The sequence below is a fragment of the Eucalyptus grandis genome, chromosome 9, assembly GCF_016545825.1.
Source record: "Eucalyptus grandis isolate ANBG69807.140 chromosome 9, ASM1654582v1, whole genome shotgun sequence".
Taxonomy (NCBI): domain Eukaryota; kingdom Viridiplantae; phylum Streptophyta; class Magnoliopsida; order Myrtales; family Myrtaceae; genus Eucalyptus; species Eucalyptus grandis.
In genome coordinates, this window is record NC_052620.1 from 38,302,398 (window position 1) to 38,319,853 (window position 17,456).

General features: G+C 40.5%; 3 protein-coding genes and 1 non-coding gene across 8 annotated transcripts; 1 reads left to right on the top strand and 3 right to left on the bottom strand.

Annotated features, from left to right (window-relative positions):
* The first annotated feature begins 645 nt into the window (after window positions 1-645).
* LOC104419729 (tubby-like F-box protein 5) lies at window positions 646-4,418 on the top strand. Its single transcript, XM_010031479.3, has 5 exons — window positions 646-1,053; window positions 1,483-1,883; window positions 1,989-2,076; window positions 3,178-3,307; window positions 3,391-4,418. Exons 2-5 carry the CDS (start codon window positions 1,530-1,532, stop codon window positions 4,061-4,063), a joined length of 1,245 nt encoding a protein of 414 aa, XP_010029781.1. The 5' UTR covers window positions 646-1,053; window positions 1,483-1,529; the 3' UTR covers window positions 4,064-4,418.
* Window positions 4,419-5,241: 823 nt separating this feature from the next.
* On the bottom strand, window positions 5,242-7,796 carry LOC104419730 (anaphase-promoting complex subunit 10). 4 transcript variants are annotated; one of them, XM_010031481.3, is made up of 7 exons: window positions 7,516-7,796; window positions 7,342-7,402; window positions 7,145-7,237; window positions 6,912-6,982; window positions 5,979-6,083; window positions 5,668-5,774; window positions 5,242-5,558 (listed from the first exon to the last, which is right to left on the bottom strand). In XM_010031481.3, the coding sequence occupies exons 1-6, from the start codon at window positions 7,692-7,694 to the stop codon at window positions 5,705-5,707; spliced, it is 579 nt and encodes a 192-aa protein (XP_010029783.1). In that variant the 5' UTR covers window positions 7,695-7,796; the 3' UTR covers window positions 5,242-5,558; window positions 5,668-5,704. The 4 variants fall into 4 exon arrangements, with proteins under 4 accessions (XP_010029783.1, XP_010029784.1, XP_039157482.1 ...); XM_010031482.3 differs by having other exon boundaries at window positions 5,242-5,774; window positions 7,354-7,402; XM_039301548.1 differs by having other exon boundaries at window positions 5,242-5,774.
* Window positions 7,797-9,196: 1,400 nt separating this feature from the next.
* On the bottom strand, window positions 9,197-9,270 carry TRNAN-GUU. The gene has a single exon. It is a non-coding gene; the product is annotated as a tRNA-Asn (tRNA).
* A 1,052-nt stretch (window positions 9,271-10,322) lies between these two features.
* On the bottom strand, window positions 10,323-16,927 carry LOC104419732 (U-box domain-containing protein 5). Of its 2 annotated transcripts, XM_039301294.1 has the most exons (7): window positions 16,521-16,927; window positions 14,694-14,769; window positions 14,493-14,577; window positions 14,039-14,221; window positions 13,536-13,643; window positions 11,835-12,901; window positions 10,323-11,441 (listed from the first exon to the last, which is right to left on the bottom strand). In XM_039301294.1, the coding sequence occupies exons 4-7, from the start codon at window positions 14,192-14,194 to the stop codon at window positions 10,817-10,819; spliced, it is 1,956 nt and encodes a 651-aa protein (XP_039157228.1). In that variant the 5' UTR covers window positions 14,195-14,221; window positions 14,493-14,577; window positions 14,694-14,769; window positions 16,521-16,927; the 3' UTR covers window positions 10,323-10,816. The 2 variants fall into 2 exon arrangements, with proteins under 2 accessions (XP_039157228.1, XP_010029787.1); XM_010031485.3 differs by lacking the exon at window positions 14,493-14,577.
* Between the last annotated feature and the right edge of the window lie 529 nt (window positions 16,928-17,456).

Consider the following 17,456-nt stretch of genomic DNA (forward strand, 5'->3'; position numbering starts at 1 on the left):
AGCTCCAAATAAGTTTAGGAATATGCCTAGCATACAAAAAAAAAAAAAAATAGGCGAACATGGTGTTTTGGCCAAAGTATGCATGACGCGGTTGGTCAATGCAAGTTGAGAAAAGTTCTCCTTTTCCTATTAGCGAGGCGAGAATGTTGACATAGTTCGATCAACAATTCAAAACTAATCAAGAAATTTTCTCTACATAACTGTTCTCTCTTCCCTCTATCTTATATTTTATCCCGACCCAAAAACAGTTTTTATGTAGCATGATCGAGATCTTAAAAAAGAAGGTATAATCACAAAATGGTAACGATCAGTATCGACTCTCAATTATTTTAACGAGGTAAAATTAGGTGGAAATCGAAAATTTGAAACTTTTGCTCCTTTTTTGTTCCGTTTGATAGTATGCATTTCTTATAAAGGTGAATGAATAAACAAAATATATTTTCATTGTCCGTGAAATAAGAAAATATTTTAAAATAATAATTTTAATTTCTCAATAAAATAAACGGAGCTTCAGAGTTAAAAAGTAAGAATCAGACGAACGTGACGTGTTTCGCTCATACCAATGTCCCCGTAATTTATGACCTTTTAAAACGAAATATTTTTATTTAATCAACTTTTATTTCACAACAACCGAAAAATGGAAGGAGCCTTGGATCCGTTTTAAGAGAGAGAGAGAGAGCGAACGAGCGAGCGAGCGAGTGAGAGAAAGCGAGAGAAAGAGTAGAGAGAGAAACCACTGTGTTCTCGAGATCTTCGACGGCGGCGGCGGTGGTCGCGGTGGCGCTCCGGCGGCGGTGGCGGAGATGACGGCGGCGGTGAGGGACCGGAGCTGGGGCCGGTCAAGCGCTCTTCTCGCTCGCGCAGCCGCGGGAATCGCGCGTGGGGAGTTTCAGCCCCCGGGGTTCCTCGTCTCGATCTGATCTCGCTCTCGAACGAGGAAGGCCTCTCGGTGTCGTTCCGGATCTGTTTCCTCCGGATGCTCCGAATGTAGCTTGGCGCTCGAGCTGGTTCTGGAACGGTGCGGGTTCGGATCTGTCCGCTTCGCGGGAGCAGGTTAGTCCTCGAGCAATGCCGGCGAACCAGCGGATTGTCTGCGCTGTTCGTCGTTCCGAGCACTGATTAGCGCTGTATCGCGGAAAGAGTGACTTGATTTTTTGTGTTCGGAGTGTGTTTTTCCGAGTCGCTGTTAGATTATAGAGGTTTGATTTCATCCGGCTGTAGTCTGCGATGTTTATGCTCGAATCGCGGTAGGAAATCTTCGCCGGAGGATGTAGCTGGGGCCGTAGTTGAGAGACACTGATTTGGTTCTTACGGTTTCTTAGTTTGGAGTAACTTTAGAACTCTAATAACATGATCTGAGTTCAGTGGTACTGACTGGAGGCCGGAGGCTTGCGAAAATCTGAGGATTGTCTGATTTGCATCCTGCATTTTGGATTGACTGTACTGGATTTTGGCGTATTGATCCTTTGAGTTTTGCTCCAGGGTGGCAGTTTGTCCGAGAAGGTTGAATTTGGTGCGGTCGAATTAAAATGTCCTTAAAAAACTTTGTCCGTGAGCTGAAAGAGATGAAGGGCGGGATCGGTAATGTGTCGAGGCGGGGATTGGAAGGGAGGCGTTGGTGTAGCCGTACACGATCACACATAGCCCCGGATCACGCGGCACCACCTCCGATGTCGGTTGAACAAGGGCGGTGGGCGAACCTGCCACCCGAGTTGCTGCTGGACATCATTCAGAGAGTCGAAGAGAGCGAGACATTGTGGCCTTCTCGTGCTGTGGTGGTAGCTTGCGCATCGGTTTGCAAGTCGTGGAGAGAGATCACCAAAGAGATTGTTAAAACTCCTGAGCAATGTGGAAAGCTGACCTTTCCTATATCCTTAAAGCAGGTAATAGTCCATGTCAATTTATCAAATGATGGGTTCTACTTTGTTGATTTTCTTCGCATTCTTTCACAATTTTTTTTTGCTAACTTTCGATTGCATGACAAACAGCCTGGACCTCGCGAATGTCCAATCCAGTGCTTTATCAAAAGGGACAGAGCTACTTCTACTTATTTGTTGTACTTTGGTTTGGTTCCTTGTAAGTCTGATTCTTCTCTTGTTATTCTGCTTTAAAAATTGTCAGGTCTGTGCATCTTGAGATTTTTCAAAATTTTTAGAGAATCAACAGAAATTATATATGGATTGCTCCACATGAATTTTACCCTGCCGTTGTGATTCATTGTACTCTTTGATATGGGGAACTCTGGCTTACAAGGTAGAAGATTTCTCTAGCAATAGCCATATAACTCAAAATGGATTGGTCCCCTTCCTTCCTTTCGGTTGAATTGGAACTTATTGGCGTTTTAGCACTCCTATTTGTATAAGAAACAATGAGTGATAGATGAGAAAAGGCCAAAGCAAAGAGGAGATTGACATAGTTGAGCTGGAATAGAGAATTTGCTTAGTCTAACCCCTAGAAGCTGTGACTGCTCTTGGTGTGTGTGTATATATATAGTTTTGAGCAATTACAGACTTGCATAGGTTCTTTACCTTGGTTACATTCTCTAGCATAGGTCTTGAATGCAGTGTAGTGGATGATGAAGGTAACTCCAAGCTATATTCCTTGACCCAGAATCTGGATGTCAATCATGCCCATTTTACTACATAACCCAAAGTACAGTTTAGCCGTCCTAAGACATTGCGTTGTTGGTCCCTGCACGCCAAAATAAAAAAAAATAAAAAAAAAATAAAAAATCTATAGTAGATACGTACTATAGTCTAGTCTACACAACTTAAGGTACTCCCCATGTCCAGTGCATTGAAGCTCATCCCCAATAGATGCTATTTGCCAAGTGTAGAACTGAGTTGTAAAGATGTAGATGATTTCTAGAAGAAAGCTTGCTATTGATCATGGTCATTCGAAATTTATATGGAGAGTGTGGCCGGATCAGTCCATCTGCTTTAATTTGTAAACAATACATAAGTGTGGTGCAATTGCTTCTTAATAGCTGAACCTGATGGAGTTCATTCTATATAGCTGTGAAGAGAATGTTGTGACTGGGAGTCTCCATTGTAACCAATGTTGAGATTCTGCCTCCTTCCTTTTCATGAAGATGGAAGCACCAGCCTTTCTTGCCTATAAAATTGTTGATTTCTTAAGCTGCTCAGATTATCTCATTCACTTTGTTCATATTGACAGCTGAGGATGAGAAAGATAAAATGTTGTTAGCTGCCAGAAAGATTCGGAGGGCCACATGCACAGATTTTGTTATATCTCTGGTTGCAGATGATTTTTCTCGGGCCAGCAGTACATATGTAGGAAAATTGAGGCAAGTTTGAACTAACCTGTACTTTTCTCTATCCACCTATCATATTTGCTTCATATAATGATCTCTTGGGATTGATCTTTTAGGTCTAATTTTCTGGGAACCAAGTTTACCATATATGACACCCAACCTCCATGTGAAGCGGCTATTCAATCAAACAGTCGGTTGAATAGAAGATTCAATTCTAAGCAGGTGTCTCCAAGAGTTTCTGCATGTAACTACAGTGTAGGCACCGTCTCTTATGAATTGAATGTCCTCCGCACTAGAGGGCCGAGGAGGATGCATTGTGAAATGGACTCCATTCCTATCTCTTGCCTTCAGGAAGGTGGTAGTGTCCCAACACCAAGCTTGTTCACCCACTCATTCGATGAACCATCTTCTCTGTCACCTGCCTCAAAAGGAAAAGACAAGGTCACAGAATTTAGCTCCACAAGTCTCTTAGATATTCCAGTTCCTGTTCCGGGGGCGGGCGACCCACTGGTTCTCAAAAACAAGGCACCTAGGTGGCATGAGCAGCTTCAGTGCTGGTGTTTGAATTTCCGGGGACGCGTTACAGTTGCATCTGTTAAGAACTTTCAGTTGGTGGCTGCTGTTGATCCCTCCCACAAAATTTCAGCTGCAGAGCAAGAGAAGGTAATCCTACAATTCGGAAAGATTGGGAAAGACATCTTTACGATGGATTACCGCTATCCACTATCTGCTTTGCAAGCCTTTGCTATCTGCTTGAGTAGCTTTGACACCAAGCCAGCGTGTGAATGACATGACACTTAAGCTGGACGCCATGGACAGTGTTTACTATTTAACTCAAGCAAATGCTCAAGCATAATCATTACATGTGGAAGTTTGTATGGCCAATCAACAGCGGAGAATCTTCGCTGAGCATCCATAGCTACTCTATCGAAGCTGGGGATTGTGAAACTGAAAACTTGTATGTTATGTTTGTATGGCATTGCCTTAATCAAGTCTCCCAAGGTCTAGCGCACTTTGGATGTATTTTTATTAGCTGGCTACTTGACTCTTAATTATCAAAACTCTTGGAACCTCTGAGCTTTTGATTACATCCTAGTTAGTGCTCCGGCGGCATATCTTTAATGGAAATAGGGTTGTGAATTCATACCTTATATTACCACCCGCTGCATTTCCATCTTTAATGGAGATAGGGTTCTGATTACGTCCTAGATGGGATTTCGGCTTCCATGTTGAAGTACTCTAATTTGACCCGTGACCAAAGCCAATAGGGCTCCTTTCCTTTCCCGCTGCCATAGAAGCGTAAAAAGAGGGTGCTTCCTTTCAAGCTTAGGTGTGAAAGTGAGGACCAGAAGAAGTAAACAAATCCGATGTTAGTCTTTGCCTGTGCTTGAGAATCTGAGCATTTTGCTCCTTGCAAGTATGATATATGATCGCCGAAAATGCAAGTTTCGCAATAGAGTTAATAAAGACCATGCCCTGGAAAAGGATGCATCCCCCTCGCCCTTTTGGCGCTGTCTTCTCACCTTCGGCTTCTTCTTTTGCTGCGGACAGACCTTCCCTCTTTCTGCTTTCCTTCTTTTTGTTCGATCTACCTAGGTTGTTTCTATTCCAACTCTCCAGGCAAATTTTCCTTCGCATTTATAAGATTATGTTTCATGGGGATGTTTTGCGCAAGGACTCCAAACCTTTGCCGGATAGCAGGGTTATGAGGATCGACTGGGAGAAACAAACGCGCACCTACTCAAAGGGCAACCATTGAGTACGTGAATTCATCTGTAAATGTTCCTTCTTTTTTGGGCTAAACTCTATTTCACATCGCTTACGAGGAGACTTCAACCGATGACGATGACCTCTTGGCTCTAGAATAAGGGGTGCAATACACCAAATGGCCTTTGAAATCAACTCGAAAATCTGAAAAATGCCAACTCCGGACCATAGAAAGAGAAACGACGATTACAGCACACTACTGGGAAAAGGCGCTACGGCAGGCTTCACTTTTAAACAGAACAGATGATGACAAGGCAGCGTGCACTAGAAAGTAATTTAACTCTCCGAACTCAATTGAACTTGGAGGCTCAATCAACAACAAGCATCAATAGATGAAGGTCGCCAGGTCGCCAGAGCATCAACATGGTTGCAATTTCAACAGTCTGCTAAAGCAATAATGAGAAGAAACTGAAAATATCATTCATGTCTCTCTTTGCTGCCCACTCTCCAATTAATCTGTAAGCTTGTGGATGGGCACTGCCCCTGCACTGGATCGCTTGCACCAGTGAAGTCTCACCTGGGTATGTAGGAAGATATCAGGATGGCCTCGAGGGTAGAGAATAAAGCCATGTAACTCGCATTCCCAAAAGACACTCTTCAAGGGCCCTTGAAGCACAAGATCTTACATTTCTCATCCCCTTTTAATCTGGAGATTCTCGTTTCTCATCTCACGCAGGAGTAAGTGATAAACTCTGTCGATGTAAATTGGAAAGGCTGATGTGGAAATGGGTTCCTGTCATGCAGCGTGAAAAAGAGAAGTTAAAATCTTGGAAATGTGCAAGAAGACACCATAGCCAAACCAGAGAGTGTTTGGCTTTGAGGTCAGGACAGATGACAGTATGGTTCTTCCCAGAAGTAGCCCATAAGTCGTCCTTGATGCAACGATGAAAAATCAAAAGCCGAACAATTATGAGTTAATGATGATCAATGAACTCACGGTCGAGGACCATAAACTTTGATCTGCCGCACATGTGTGTCTCGTCCATTCAGGTGATTTGACAACACCGCTATTTGCAACATAAAAGTGTTGACGAAAGTTTCCCTGTCCAAACACTTCCTTATTACTCAAGAGAAAAAGAGAAAACTCACAAAGAAGTGATATATAAATACTTAACAAAACCTTTTGAGTCTGCAACAATGATACTCCAAGAAAACCAATGCAAGGGAAGAAATAAAACTATGTCTCAGGTGCTCTCTACAAACATATGGATATCAATAAAGTGTGTAACCAAAACTGAGAATCATATGACACTGCACATGGTTTCCAGTTCTTGAAGTATCCATGTTGCCGACCAACCCCACATTGCTTCAACCGACCAAATATGCAAGAAAATGCATGTAATCTATTCTTAAGTACCTTACGGATCTGACGGTGCCAAAAGAAGACAGCAGGAAGTCTACGAAGGGCCAATAACATGCTTGAAAGATTCATAACAAGTAATCCTTTGAACAATCTAGCAGAAAATCTCTATGTTCAGCAATTTTCAGTTAAAAATCATTTCTGTGTCCCAGCAGAAAAGTTCCCTGTTAGTTTTCTGTCCTAAAAGTACTGGACATATCAACAGATAGTTCTATATCATATGATCATATTCATAAACCAGCTCCCATTGCATTCCAGGAAAAGAGGTGATCCTAAATTGACCCCGGCTGTTATACAAGGTAAGCATGACGACAATTGGCACCAACAACGACCAGCAGAAAGGTTCCAGGACATGACACACCCCTATCTTTCCAGCTAAAATTTCTCTGAAAATGCTGCTGTCTTTTGTATGATGTCATATTCATATTAAATCATACATAGAAAGCAGCAGTGAACTATCTAGCATCGCTTAACTACAGGAACATGACCTGATGTGCTTTCAGAACTCACCGAGGATCATTTCCAGATAGAGATATAGGAATCCACCCGGACGGCTTCAAAAGTTCCACCGTCTTTATCTCCTGAAACAAGAAAACAAAAAACATTAACCGGCGAAACGACCCGACTTTCTACTCACTCAAGCAATCAAATTTATCATGGAATCAATGGAAACTACACATAATCAATCACGCCAAACTCAAAAGCTCGTCCGAATCCACCAAAAAAAAAAAAAACAAACCAACCTTCAGATTGTGGAATCCATCCCCAGCACGAATCGAGATCTTACTGGGCGTGTAACTCTCGTCAAGCTTGAAATCCACGTAGAGGGCCACCATCTTCAACCGAAATCAAGTCCCAAAGACCACAATTCACACTCACAACTTTAAAAAACGCAGGAAAGTTTGGATTTTTAAAATGAGGAATCACTGAAGAATCGAACCTGGAGCTTCACCTTCTTCTGAAACTGAACGTTCACCAGATGCGGCTGCGCGCCGTCGGATCTGCATCACCTCCCAAGAGAACCACCACCACAAAACAAACCCAAACGATCAATTCCCCAATTCCCTCCTGCCAACAGAGAACACGGAGAGAGAGAGAGAGAGAGAGAGAGAACTGCCAGTAAGTGTCGAGGTTGTCGTCGCGGAGGGAGGAGACGCCGTTGCCGGGCTTGCAGGAGCTGACGCTCCAGACGGCCTTCTTGCCCATCTCGCGGAGGTCGTCGTCGACGGCGAGCACGGGGTTGCCGCCGGTGATCTTCCCTTCGTCCTCTCCTTCCGACGATTCCGTCGCCATCGGAAACAGCCGGAGAGAGAGAGAGAGAGTAGGATCGACGGTATCCGACTGGAGCGCTTTTGCTGTTTGAAAAAATTGAAAAAGCCGCAAACACGGGGTGAATAAAACCCATCATCATCTTACCTCTTTATTGTTATCTTCACAAAAATTAATACTGTCTGCTAATTTTATTTTTTTGTTTCGCTGATAAACATATTTATTATAGACCTTTTCATGTTTTGGAGAAAATTTCGTCATAAAAGAAAGGGTTAATACCTTAAAAAACCTCAAACTGGTATACTTGTTACAAATTTACCCTAAACTATTTTTTTGACCATAAAAAACCCCAAACTGGTACACATGTGACAAATTTACCCTGACTAACTATAAAAAACCCTAAACTAATACATTTATGACAAATTTACCCTAAAATTAATTTATTTGACAAAAAAAACCCCAAATTGGTAAATTTATGACTAATATACCCTCCGAAAAATTAGATTAATACCACAAAAAAATCACAAAAATTATAAACTATGACAAATAGAGTGTAAAATCACAAATTGATATACCGGTCAATTGTCAAGTGTTATTTAACTTTATAATTTAACAAGAAAATTTAACTAAAACTAACGAGAGGGTAAATTTGTCACAAGTGTACCAAAGTTTAGGGTAAATTTGTCAAAAGTATACTAATTTGGGGTTTTTGGTGGTAAAAAAAATAGTTTGGGGTAAATTTGTCACAGGTGTACCAGTTTGGGGTTTTTCAAGATATTAACCCTAAAAGAAAATACTTTTTAGAAATCTCTCTTAGAATTTGTTTCCCCCTAACTTTAAGGGCTTCTTTGGATCTTTGATGATGGCTGAAGGGTTAACTCACCAAAGAAGGGAGCTTTCATTCTTAGGATGGCCTTGACTATTCCATAGAAGAGGAAATACCCACTTTGTTGCCTTTTTTTTTTAGGAATGCTGAGATCCACACGAAGCCTCAAATGAAGTAGTTGGAGGTCTTACTTAAGACAGGCCTTATTATAATTTTTTTGACAAAATTTTTTCTATTAATGTTTCGTTGACAAACATGTTTCTTATAGATTTTATTTATTTTGGAGGAAACTTCATGATATAATAGAATATTTTTTAGAAATTTTCTTACAAAAAATATTTTCCCATTTTTTTGTTAGAAAACTCATTTTCCTAATTTTAAACATATATTTTCCTTGATCATAAATTATTTTTGGTAAACCTAACACGTGAAAACTTAGAAAACTAATTTGCGAAAAATTTTCTTACTCAAACAAACACACTCTCAAATTTCATTGCGATTTCAACACAATAAAATAGCAAAAGGAAAATAGATCAATGCTTTGGATATACTTAATTTTGCAAGTTAATAATACTATCATTTTAATTAATCTTTAATCACTTGGGAAAAAATAAATGGAATTTTTATCCGTGATGAAAATAGACCAAGAAAAATAAAAGATACAAAAAAAAAAAATTGATAATGAAAATAGGAAAGAAGGCGCTAGAGGAAGGGCTTGAACCTTCGACCTTGTGGTTAACAGCCACACGCTCTAACCAACTGAGCTACTCCAGCTGCTTTGCGACCCGTCTGACCCTACAATTTTATTATTGTATAATTACAAGGTAATTGATAAGAATGAAAAAGAAGAGATCCGGATGTTATAATTTCTTTCTGGCCTCGTTTACAACCTCCCGATGTTATGACAAGGTTTCTCGCGTTTCTTTGGTTTAATTAGCTCATAGATATCTCGAAATAAGAGCGACCCAAAGAATAATATCCTTTAAGTTTTCGAAATATATGTATGGGTTAATGGTCACTTTTGTTACATCAAATAGAGAAGTCTTGAATTTATTGACTCACCGAATACCTTTTGCCATAGTTGCTGCTTAAGACGGAACTGATGAATGTCAAAGCATATGCTAAAATAATAGTTTCTTCACATGTTAACCTCGGGGCAGGATTGGACATGTCGAACTGTCTTTCGTTTGAAGATACATCGCATGCAGTCAACATTAGTTCCATAATGCCAATTTCGACATGCGGTAAAATGTCCAGCAGGTTTCCATATTCGGTCGCTTCGGCAATGAAAGGTATGTATAGGATCATAGTCGCATTGCAAATCAGAGTCTCAACCCAAGATCCTTCCATAGCTCCTAAATTTGCTGCTTGAATTTGATAGACGGCTGCTGCAGATCTGACCACTCGGCGTTTCAATCCGAACATACATACCTATACCTACACATTCTATGTTATCCATGCTGCGGAGCAGTCTGCTATGGTCGGGACTCGGGGTTCGCATACTCTTGAGCCGGAAAAAAGGAAGGACATGAAAGAAAACATCAGCAAGAAATCTGACAAGAAAACATCAGGAAGGACATTACTGAATGCTTTCAAGGTCTAAAGAGCAATCATCCTAGTTCATTATCTACCATTCTGGGTTAGTCACATAAGATTGGGAAGAGATCGTGCGCCGAGGTGGTTCTTCAGTGCTTATCCTGAGAATGAGGAATGGATCGGTAATACGAGGCACATGATCTGACAATCGAAGACGGTAGCCTTGTGAGCATATTTTATTTGTGCAAGGTTATTTTATTTCTGTCCATTTGACAATGATTTCACAATGCTGCAAAAAACTTGCTGTAACTTTCTAATAGGAAGAACCTAGGACATTTTAGTTTGCATGCGTCGCAACAAGTTCCGCATCCGATGACTGCGATCAGCTTCAAGGCCAATAACAACTCAAAACTGTACAAACGCCACTGAGTTCATGGCTTGAGAAAACTGAAGCAGAGACAATGTAGATTCCTATATACATGGACACTATCAAAATAGCTTGAAACCCAAGAACAAAGAGGAAAAACGAAGCCTACTGTCAGGACCTGGCCTAAGCAAAATTTGCCAAAGAATCCATCCCTAGCGATGCGGAATCTCGCCGGGATGAGAACTCTTTCTTTGAGAAGATTCTATGCTATCTTCTGTTGATGGAGATTATCTACCACTGCACAGTCAAAAAGCAGAGTCCCCAGGATGCGCCTTTAAATTTCACCCTGGTCACTCGAGAAATTAGTTCTTCTAAAATGAATATATCTTCCTTTCAAGAGGCATAGAATGCCTCAGGTCACAAGCCATCGTGTTCGATAACTTGGAAAAGCCTTAGCAGCTCGGAAGCACTCGCCTTTGCCTTGTCACTCCCGTTCGTCTTTATGTTGATTAGAGCAGGATAAACTGCAAAACTTTCCTCCAGGACCAACTTACAGTATCGAACTTGTTCGTGGCATACCGAGTGGAGAATGGCCACTGCATATTCTTGGTCTTCACTGCTTGCAGACTCTAGAAATTCAGCAACAGAAGCAATGCATTTATCAGTCTCCGCAATGGAAGCGCTTGCCTCTTCGCTATTGCACAAATTTTTCAGGATTGTCAGGGCAAGCTTCGTAAAAGGGGAACTTTGAAGAAATGGAATCATCTTTGGGATGCATCCTAAATATATAAGATGCTGACAGACGTAGCAATCATGTGACAGATTGTTGAGGATCTTAAGTGCAGATTCCTGAAGAATTCTGTTCTGAGAGCCAAGGATTTTAAAGATGGGGCCAAGAATACCCGATGCGGCAATCTCAGGTCTGCAGTTTTCATGAGCAGACAAGACTTCTAGCGTGGCAAGAACTTGTTCAGACACTTCTGAGTCGAGCAATGATATCAACAGAGAGAATGCACCTTTGTCGAAACAAGTCGCTTCGTATCTACATGAAGCAAATAAAGCAAATAAGAAATCAGGTTCTGCAGGATGTATGCAGAAAAGAAGCGACAGCAAGCATATGCTTTTAACAGGAGGCTAGACTTAATTTAAGTTGATGGGAAAGAGAGAAGGAAAACTTAAAAAACGACACTTCCCTTCTTAACATAGATTTAAACACTTTCATGTCTCATTAGTGAAGTATGATGCAACCCACAGCCATAAAATGATCTGCCTAAATATTCGAAGCATCGTTGAAAGCGCTGACCAGGAAAATTTTTTGCGAGGTCAAGCAATCATGTCATCCTAAGCTAGCAGTGTCATCATAACATCATCCCGAAAAGGAATGATACCATTACTAGTATTTACGGATTCCAGGTGACTATAGAGAATAACATACCTATTTTTGCTGACATATGTCAGCAACAACTGTGACCCAGTCCTTTGAGCTTTTAGGTCACCTTGGTCATGGGCGTCTACAAGAAACTGTACAAGCAGTGTAAGAAAATTCTCAAATGTTGCTGACCCAAGAGCTTGATCATCACGATCCAAATAGTTTTTTGTGTCTTCGACAACATCGCATTGGGACTCCCATTTAAGTTCCTTGAGTTTAGGCAGTAATGCTAAAGATCTCAAGGTCCTCAGTGTAGAAGTCTCGCATCTTTGATCACTGTCATCACTCTGAATAGAGTTTGAACTTAGGTCATTTAGAACTTTACCATTCGAAGGGTCGGGATTGTAGATGGAATCTCCATATCCATGAGCAAGACTGCCAAGGCTATTGATGGACATTGAAGATTCCGATGAGCAAAGGGTTTCTGCTCCTCTGCTTGGGTCAATATTTCTAATTCCGTATTCTACACACCACTTTGATATCTCATGTTTCAGGAAACTGTCCGGTGCCAATGACTGATGTGACAGCTTTTCCTTTGTTTTGGGACATGTATCGTAACCCTCGTCGAACCACCTCTGGATCCACATCCTTTCAAATGTCACTCCAGAAGCAATGGTGACGGGATCGTACATCAATCTCAGGGACAAAGGGCATTTGAATTTATCAGGAGGGACAACATCAGCTTTAGCATCATTACTGGATCTGGAGGTTTGAAATTCACTTGTTTTATCACCACTAAGGATAGCATTCTCTTGTTGCTCTGTCACAATGGAATTTCCGTACTTATCCAAGAGATAAAATAAGAATTTCAACCTCTCTTTCTTTGCCGGGTTTCCGTCACCAACTTTTCTGAGAAGATTCTTGATTGATCTTTTCTCTATTACGATATCTCTTCGAGACATGATATGAAGCTTTGAAGCAGCAAATTTAAGCGCTCCAATATCCAATCTCTCTGTCGGAACAGTTATGGATAAATGTGGCCTTAAAGATTCACGAAGGACCTTTCCAGCCTCCACTTCAGAAGGATCCAAGATAAACTTTGCATTTCTAAGCTCGTCAACTATGTGACATATCTGCAGATGCATCAAGCAAGCAAAGAAATTAAAGAAAGGAACGAAACCAGGTTTGACCTTCCAATACACAACTAAGAACATCCTTCTCACAAGCATAAAGAAGAATGCACGTCCAAAGAAATTTCCTGCACCCCCGGTGAACCTTTCTACGGAGAAAATGCCAACTCCAGGAGAGCTGCAACAAATGCATAGGTAATCTTTTTGACAAGATGTGGATTTAGCTATGGTTTTTGGGGTGGGGTGGGGTGGGGCGTGGGGGAGAGAGGGGAGGTTGACAAGAAGTCCGTGCGATCAACTAAGGAAGGTTTTCCTTACTAGGTGTGAATTCGGATATTTCACATAAATTGAAAGCTGGGGTCAGTAAATTGCAACAAATTCAGTCATGCAGATCAAGCATGCACAAAAAGACTTAATGTAGAGAAGATGAAAACCACGTCAGTGAAACAAGGTCAGCATTTTTGTTCTTCTGGCTGACAGAAGGCATAGGACAAAGTGTTGCCTCAGATCTTTAACAGAAAGCTGCAAAGGAGTCTGTCCTTTCCATGTTGGCCACAGAAATATGCCCACTACACACAACACCCAAAGAAAATAGAATCTGTGTGAGATCTCTACATTAAGTATAAAAGCAACCAACCTCGATAGCCAACAAGACTGGAACCGAATTACGAACTACGTCTAAACTGCGCTCCAATAGATTTCTTGATCTTTGACATCTCCTGGCTATTGCATCACTGGTTAATGCCTGAAAGTTGCAACAATCATCACACATACGAAGCCAACAAATATGTGAACTTGATATATAATCTACCTACATACTTTGGCAACAGACCTAATGTAGATTTTAAGGAGTAATCCCAGGAACTGAGTAGAGAACGAGAAATACAGAGGAAAGACTGTCAAATGTTTAGTCAATACAGCATGTCAAAATTCTCCCCATTAATGATGCACCAAAAAATCTATATCCAACTTTTCTGCCTTTTCTTCGTCCCTTCATGACTTTTTTCTAATTTGAACTGCATCGCTTTCACATAGAATCTGATCAAGTTGCTATTTTCCAGAAGCAACAAGCATTTGACAAATCAGTGTATGTTTTTTAACCTCATCACTTTGGAGTTGAACAACCTCATAGGTACCCACCAGGTAGAGTTTGCTAGATTCACTGCAGTAGTGGAGGAGTTGCTTGGCTTTTTCGATTTCACAAGTTAAAGAGGAAAGTGCAAGCATTGCAGACGAGCGAGGTCGAGCTGCCTCTATTTGTGGAATAACACTTGATACTCTATGAACCGACTTCATAAGTTCTATGCACACTTCAGAGTGGACCTGCAATCATTAGCTAGATTCATCATATTAAACCAAATCAGAAAAAAGGAAAAATGATAAATAGGAAGGATCGATAAATAGGGATAACTTCAAAAACCAATCAATACAGAGCTTTAATATGTGTACCATGAATTGCTGATATGCTTCCAAATAAACATTAAGCTAAGCACGCTTTTTTTAATGTGCAGTCCTTAGTTCATTCCAAACTGAAACAACTTAGTGCTTCATCTTCATCAATGCTAGTGATTTTTTCTAATAGCATCTCACTTACTTGGAAGCCAAAGGCACCAAAGATCAGAAACTCTTCTCATTCAAGAGAATTAAGCTGGAATGCAGCTCTATTATCATAATTAACACTGCACAGCAGCCCAAATAACAGGTATGGAACAAAGTTACCAGACAGCACATTAGGACGTTAAATGATCAATCTCATGCGTAGGCATAAAAATTTTAAAACCTGACTAATATTTACCTTGAAATAAGACTTAGAGAGTGTCTCCTCCACCACAGTACCACTCCCCATTCAAAGGGACTGATTTTTCCTTGATCTGCAGATGCAGAAGTATTGACAAGAAAAGATTATTATGATGTCTTTTTTGCAAATCCAACACACAACCCAATCGCAGGAGACTCAAATATTATGTTGAGATATCTTGCATAATAGCAACCAATTATTACTCTGAAAATACAAGAAAAGATTATTATGATGTCTTTTTTGCAAATCCAACACACAACCCAATCACAGGAGACTTAAATATTATGTTGAGATATCAATTACATTGCATAATAGCAACCAATCATTACTCTGAAAATGCAGCAGACATGAGATGTTACCGGGTGCAAAAGCTTATGGACGGAGGATTTAAGGGACATAACCACCAGCAAAGTATGAATTTTATTTGCCTGCCCCTCAAAGCAGAGGTTTGACATGCAAAAATTAATTGGCAACACTTAAACTAGAGTTTGACATTTCCAGAATAAAGAATAGAGAATACAGCTTTTCTGCAGAAATTAAAGAATGGCTAACTAACCAGAAACAAAGATTCTAAACAAGCAGGATACGCCATAACTATATTTAGGCCTCTGCTTCCTCAAAATCAAGAATCTCTACTCTGAAAACCACCGAATATCATGGCATTAGTGTTATCAATTTCTTTCACGTAAATCAGTGTTTGACGTGTTCTACAAACTCCACATGCTATTGATTATTTCGCTTTCACTTCTCTGGTGCCATTAACTTGTGCTTTAAACAAAACAGCCTTTCCTCATGAAAAGAACCGGATATATAGCTTACGCTTCATAAATTGGTTTCCTTCATACGGACCTTTGCACCACAAGGAAATGGGATGTTCAGAATGGGTTCCCTTAAAACACAAATATAAGAACAGGAGGACATCTTCATCAAAGGATTATAGTTCTGAGTTTTGATGAATCCAGAGTTTCCAGTTCAAGCAAAGGACAAAGGTCACATAGAAACTAGGCAAAGAATGTGACCTTTCACCAAATTGAGATTGAACTTAATTAAGACGACATATAGGTTTCCATTCATTGCAGTGGATTGCACCATTTGCTAACAGTTATTGGTTTTGTTTTCCTCCAAATGTTGGCGGAAACTTCCTCCATACACCCTTCTCAATGATGGGTGACAACCATGTAAACCCATATTCGTATTTAGTTAATTTTGCATGTAGGTGATGTCTACAACTTGTAATGCACCAATCAAAATAACTGGCTGTGCCCGTCGTTTTTAATAAGATACCAGACCTGGCTAATTCCTGAGTTCAGTTCTTGGCACCCTCGCAGTAACACACAATTAATGGTCTCATCAATTCTTTCAACCTCCAAGCATCTACCAGTCTGCATATGTCATACTCAAAAAGCAACGTTCTTGAAGAGTTTGACCTTTGCGAGCAAAGCAAATGCCTTAATTTTATCATCCAAGAATAGTAATGAAACTTCTGCCCCTGCTTATTGGGAAGAAAATATACATCGATTAAACCTACTGCCAATATGGCTCTTACTACTATATTATACGGAGACTAGATTTTCCTTCTCACTTTTCGTCCCTAAGCAAGTAAATAACAATTTCTCGGAACTAGCCAATTCAAAGTAAACTGTCACAACCAATTTTGTGAGAAATAACCCCTAAAGATCTCATTTTTTGTTACACAACAGACAGTTTCTGACTCTATCACCAGAGAGAAACCTTGTCAAAGACAAGCAATCTGCCAAACCTCAGCCACAAAATCGCAGAAGAATCTTCCAAAGATACTCTGATCTAAAGAAGTCTGAGAATTACCAGATAATGTTAGCAAGAGCCCTCCTTTTTAGACGTGTAGAAGCATACAGCCAGAAGAGAAGTCCAAGAACAGCTCTCCGAGAGGAGAGTACATGCTCTGCTCGTCCCAATAACCAAGACCATTTTTTTCTTTTCTGCCAAAATGGGTCTTCGGGGAAGAAAACAACTAAGCAAATTCTTTAACCCAGAACACCAAGAGAATAACCTTTTCGTGTTTTTGTTCTCCGAGTGAAGAATCTTGCTCAGGACAAGCAGAAGTGTTTGCACAGAAGGGAGACAAATGGACAACGTCAGAGAAGAGACCTCATTTCAAGTTCCCAGTATATACATGTGGAGAGAGAGACAGAGAGGCGTCATCTTCCACAGCTTTGTCTGTTCCCGAGGAAAGTGGCTGCTGAAGTCCCCCTTTTCACTTGTGGTGCTTGGTACTTTGAAGAGCCGTCAAGGGGCTAGCTGACATTTCAACGAGCTGACTCGAAGGAACGCTCCCTGGTCAATTCCAAGATCACGCGAGCACAGAACTCGTGACTATTCCTAGCCTACGGGAAAAACCAAAACAGCTAAAATTATAAGTCAAGAAAATATGATTGATTGCTTTCGTATTTTATCAGACAAAAAGTTAAAGCTATAAATTGAACTAATCGAACGTCAAGAAATACAGGATTTGATATGTTTTGATCGCTAAGTCCAACACATCGTGGATGGTTGTGGCAACGTTTGAATTTTCCATTTGAATTTATTAATGGAAAATTCAAGATTAGTGCATCTCCTTTATCTTACATAGTAAGATAGATAGCCTCTTTACTCGCGGGTTCAGCACAAAAAGCCGGTGTGGACATCACCTGCCGTCTCAAATAGAAATAACAATTTTCCATATTGGTGAAAAGAATGACATTTTGGGTTGTTGAGATAACGACTTAATGGTAATCTTTCTAA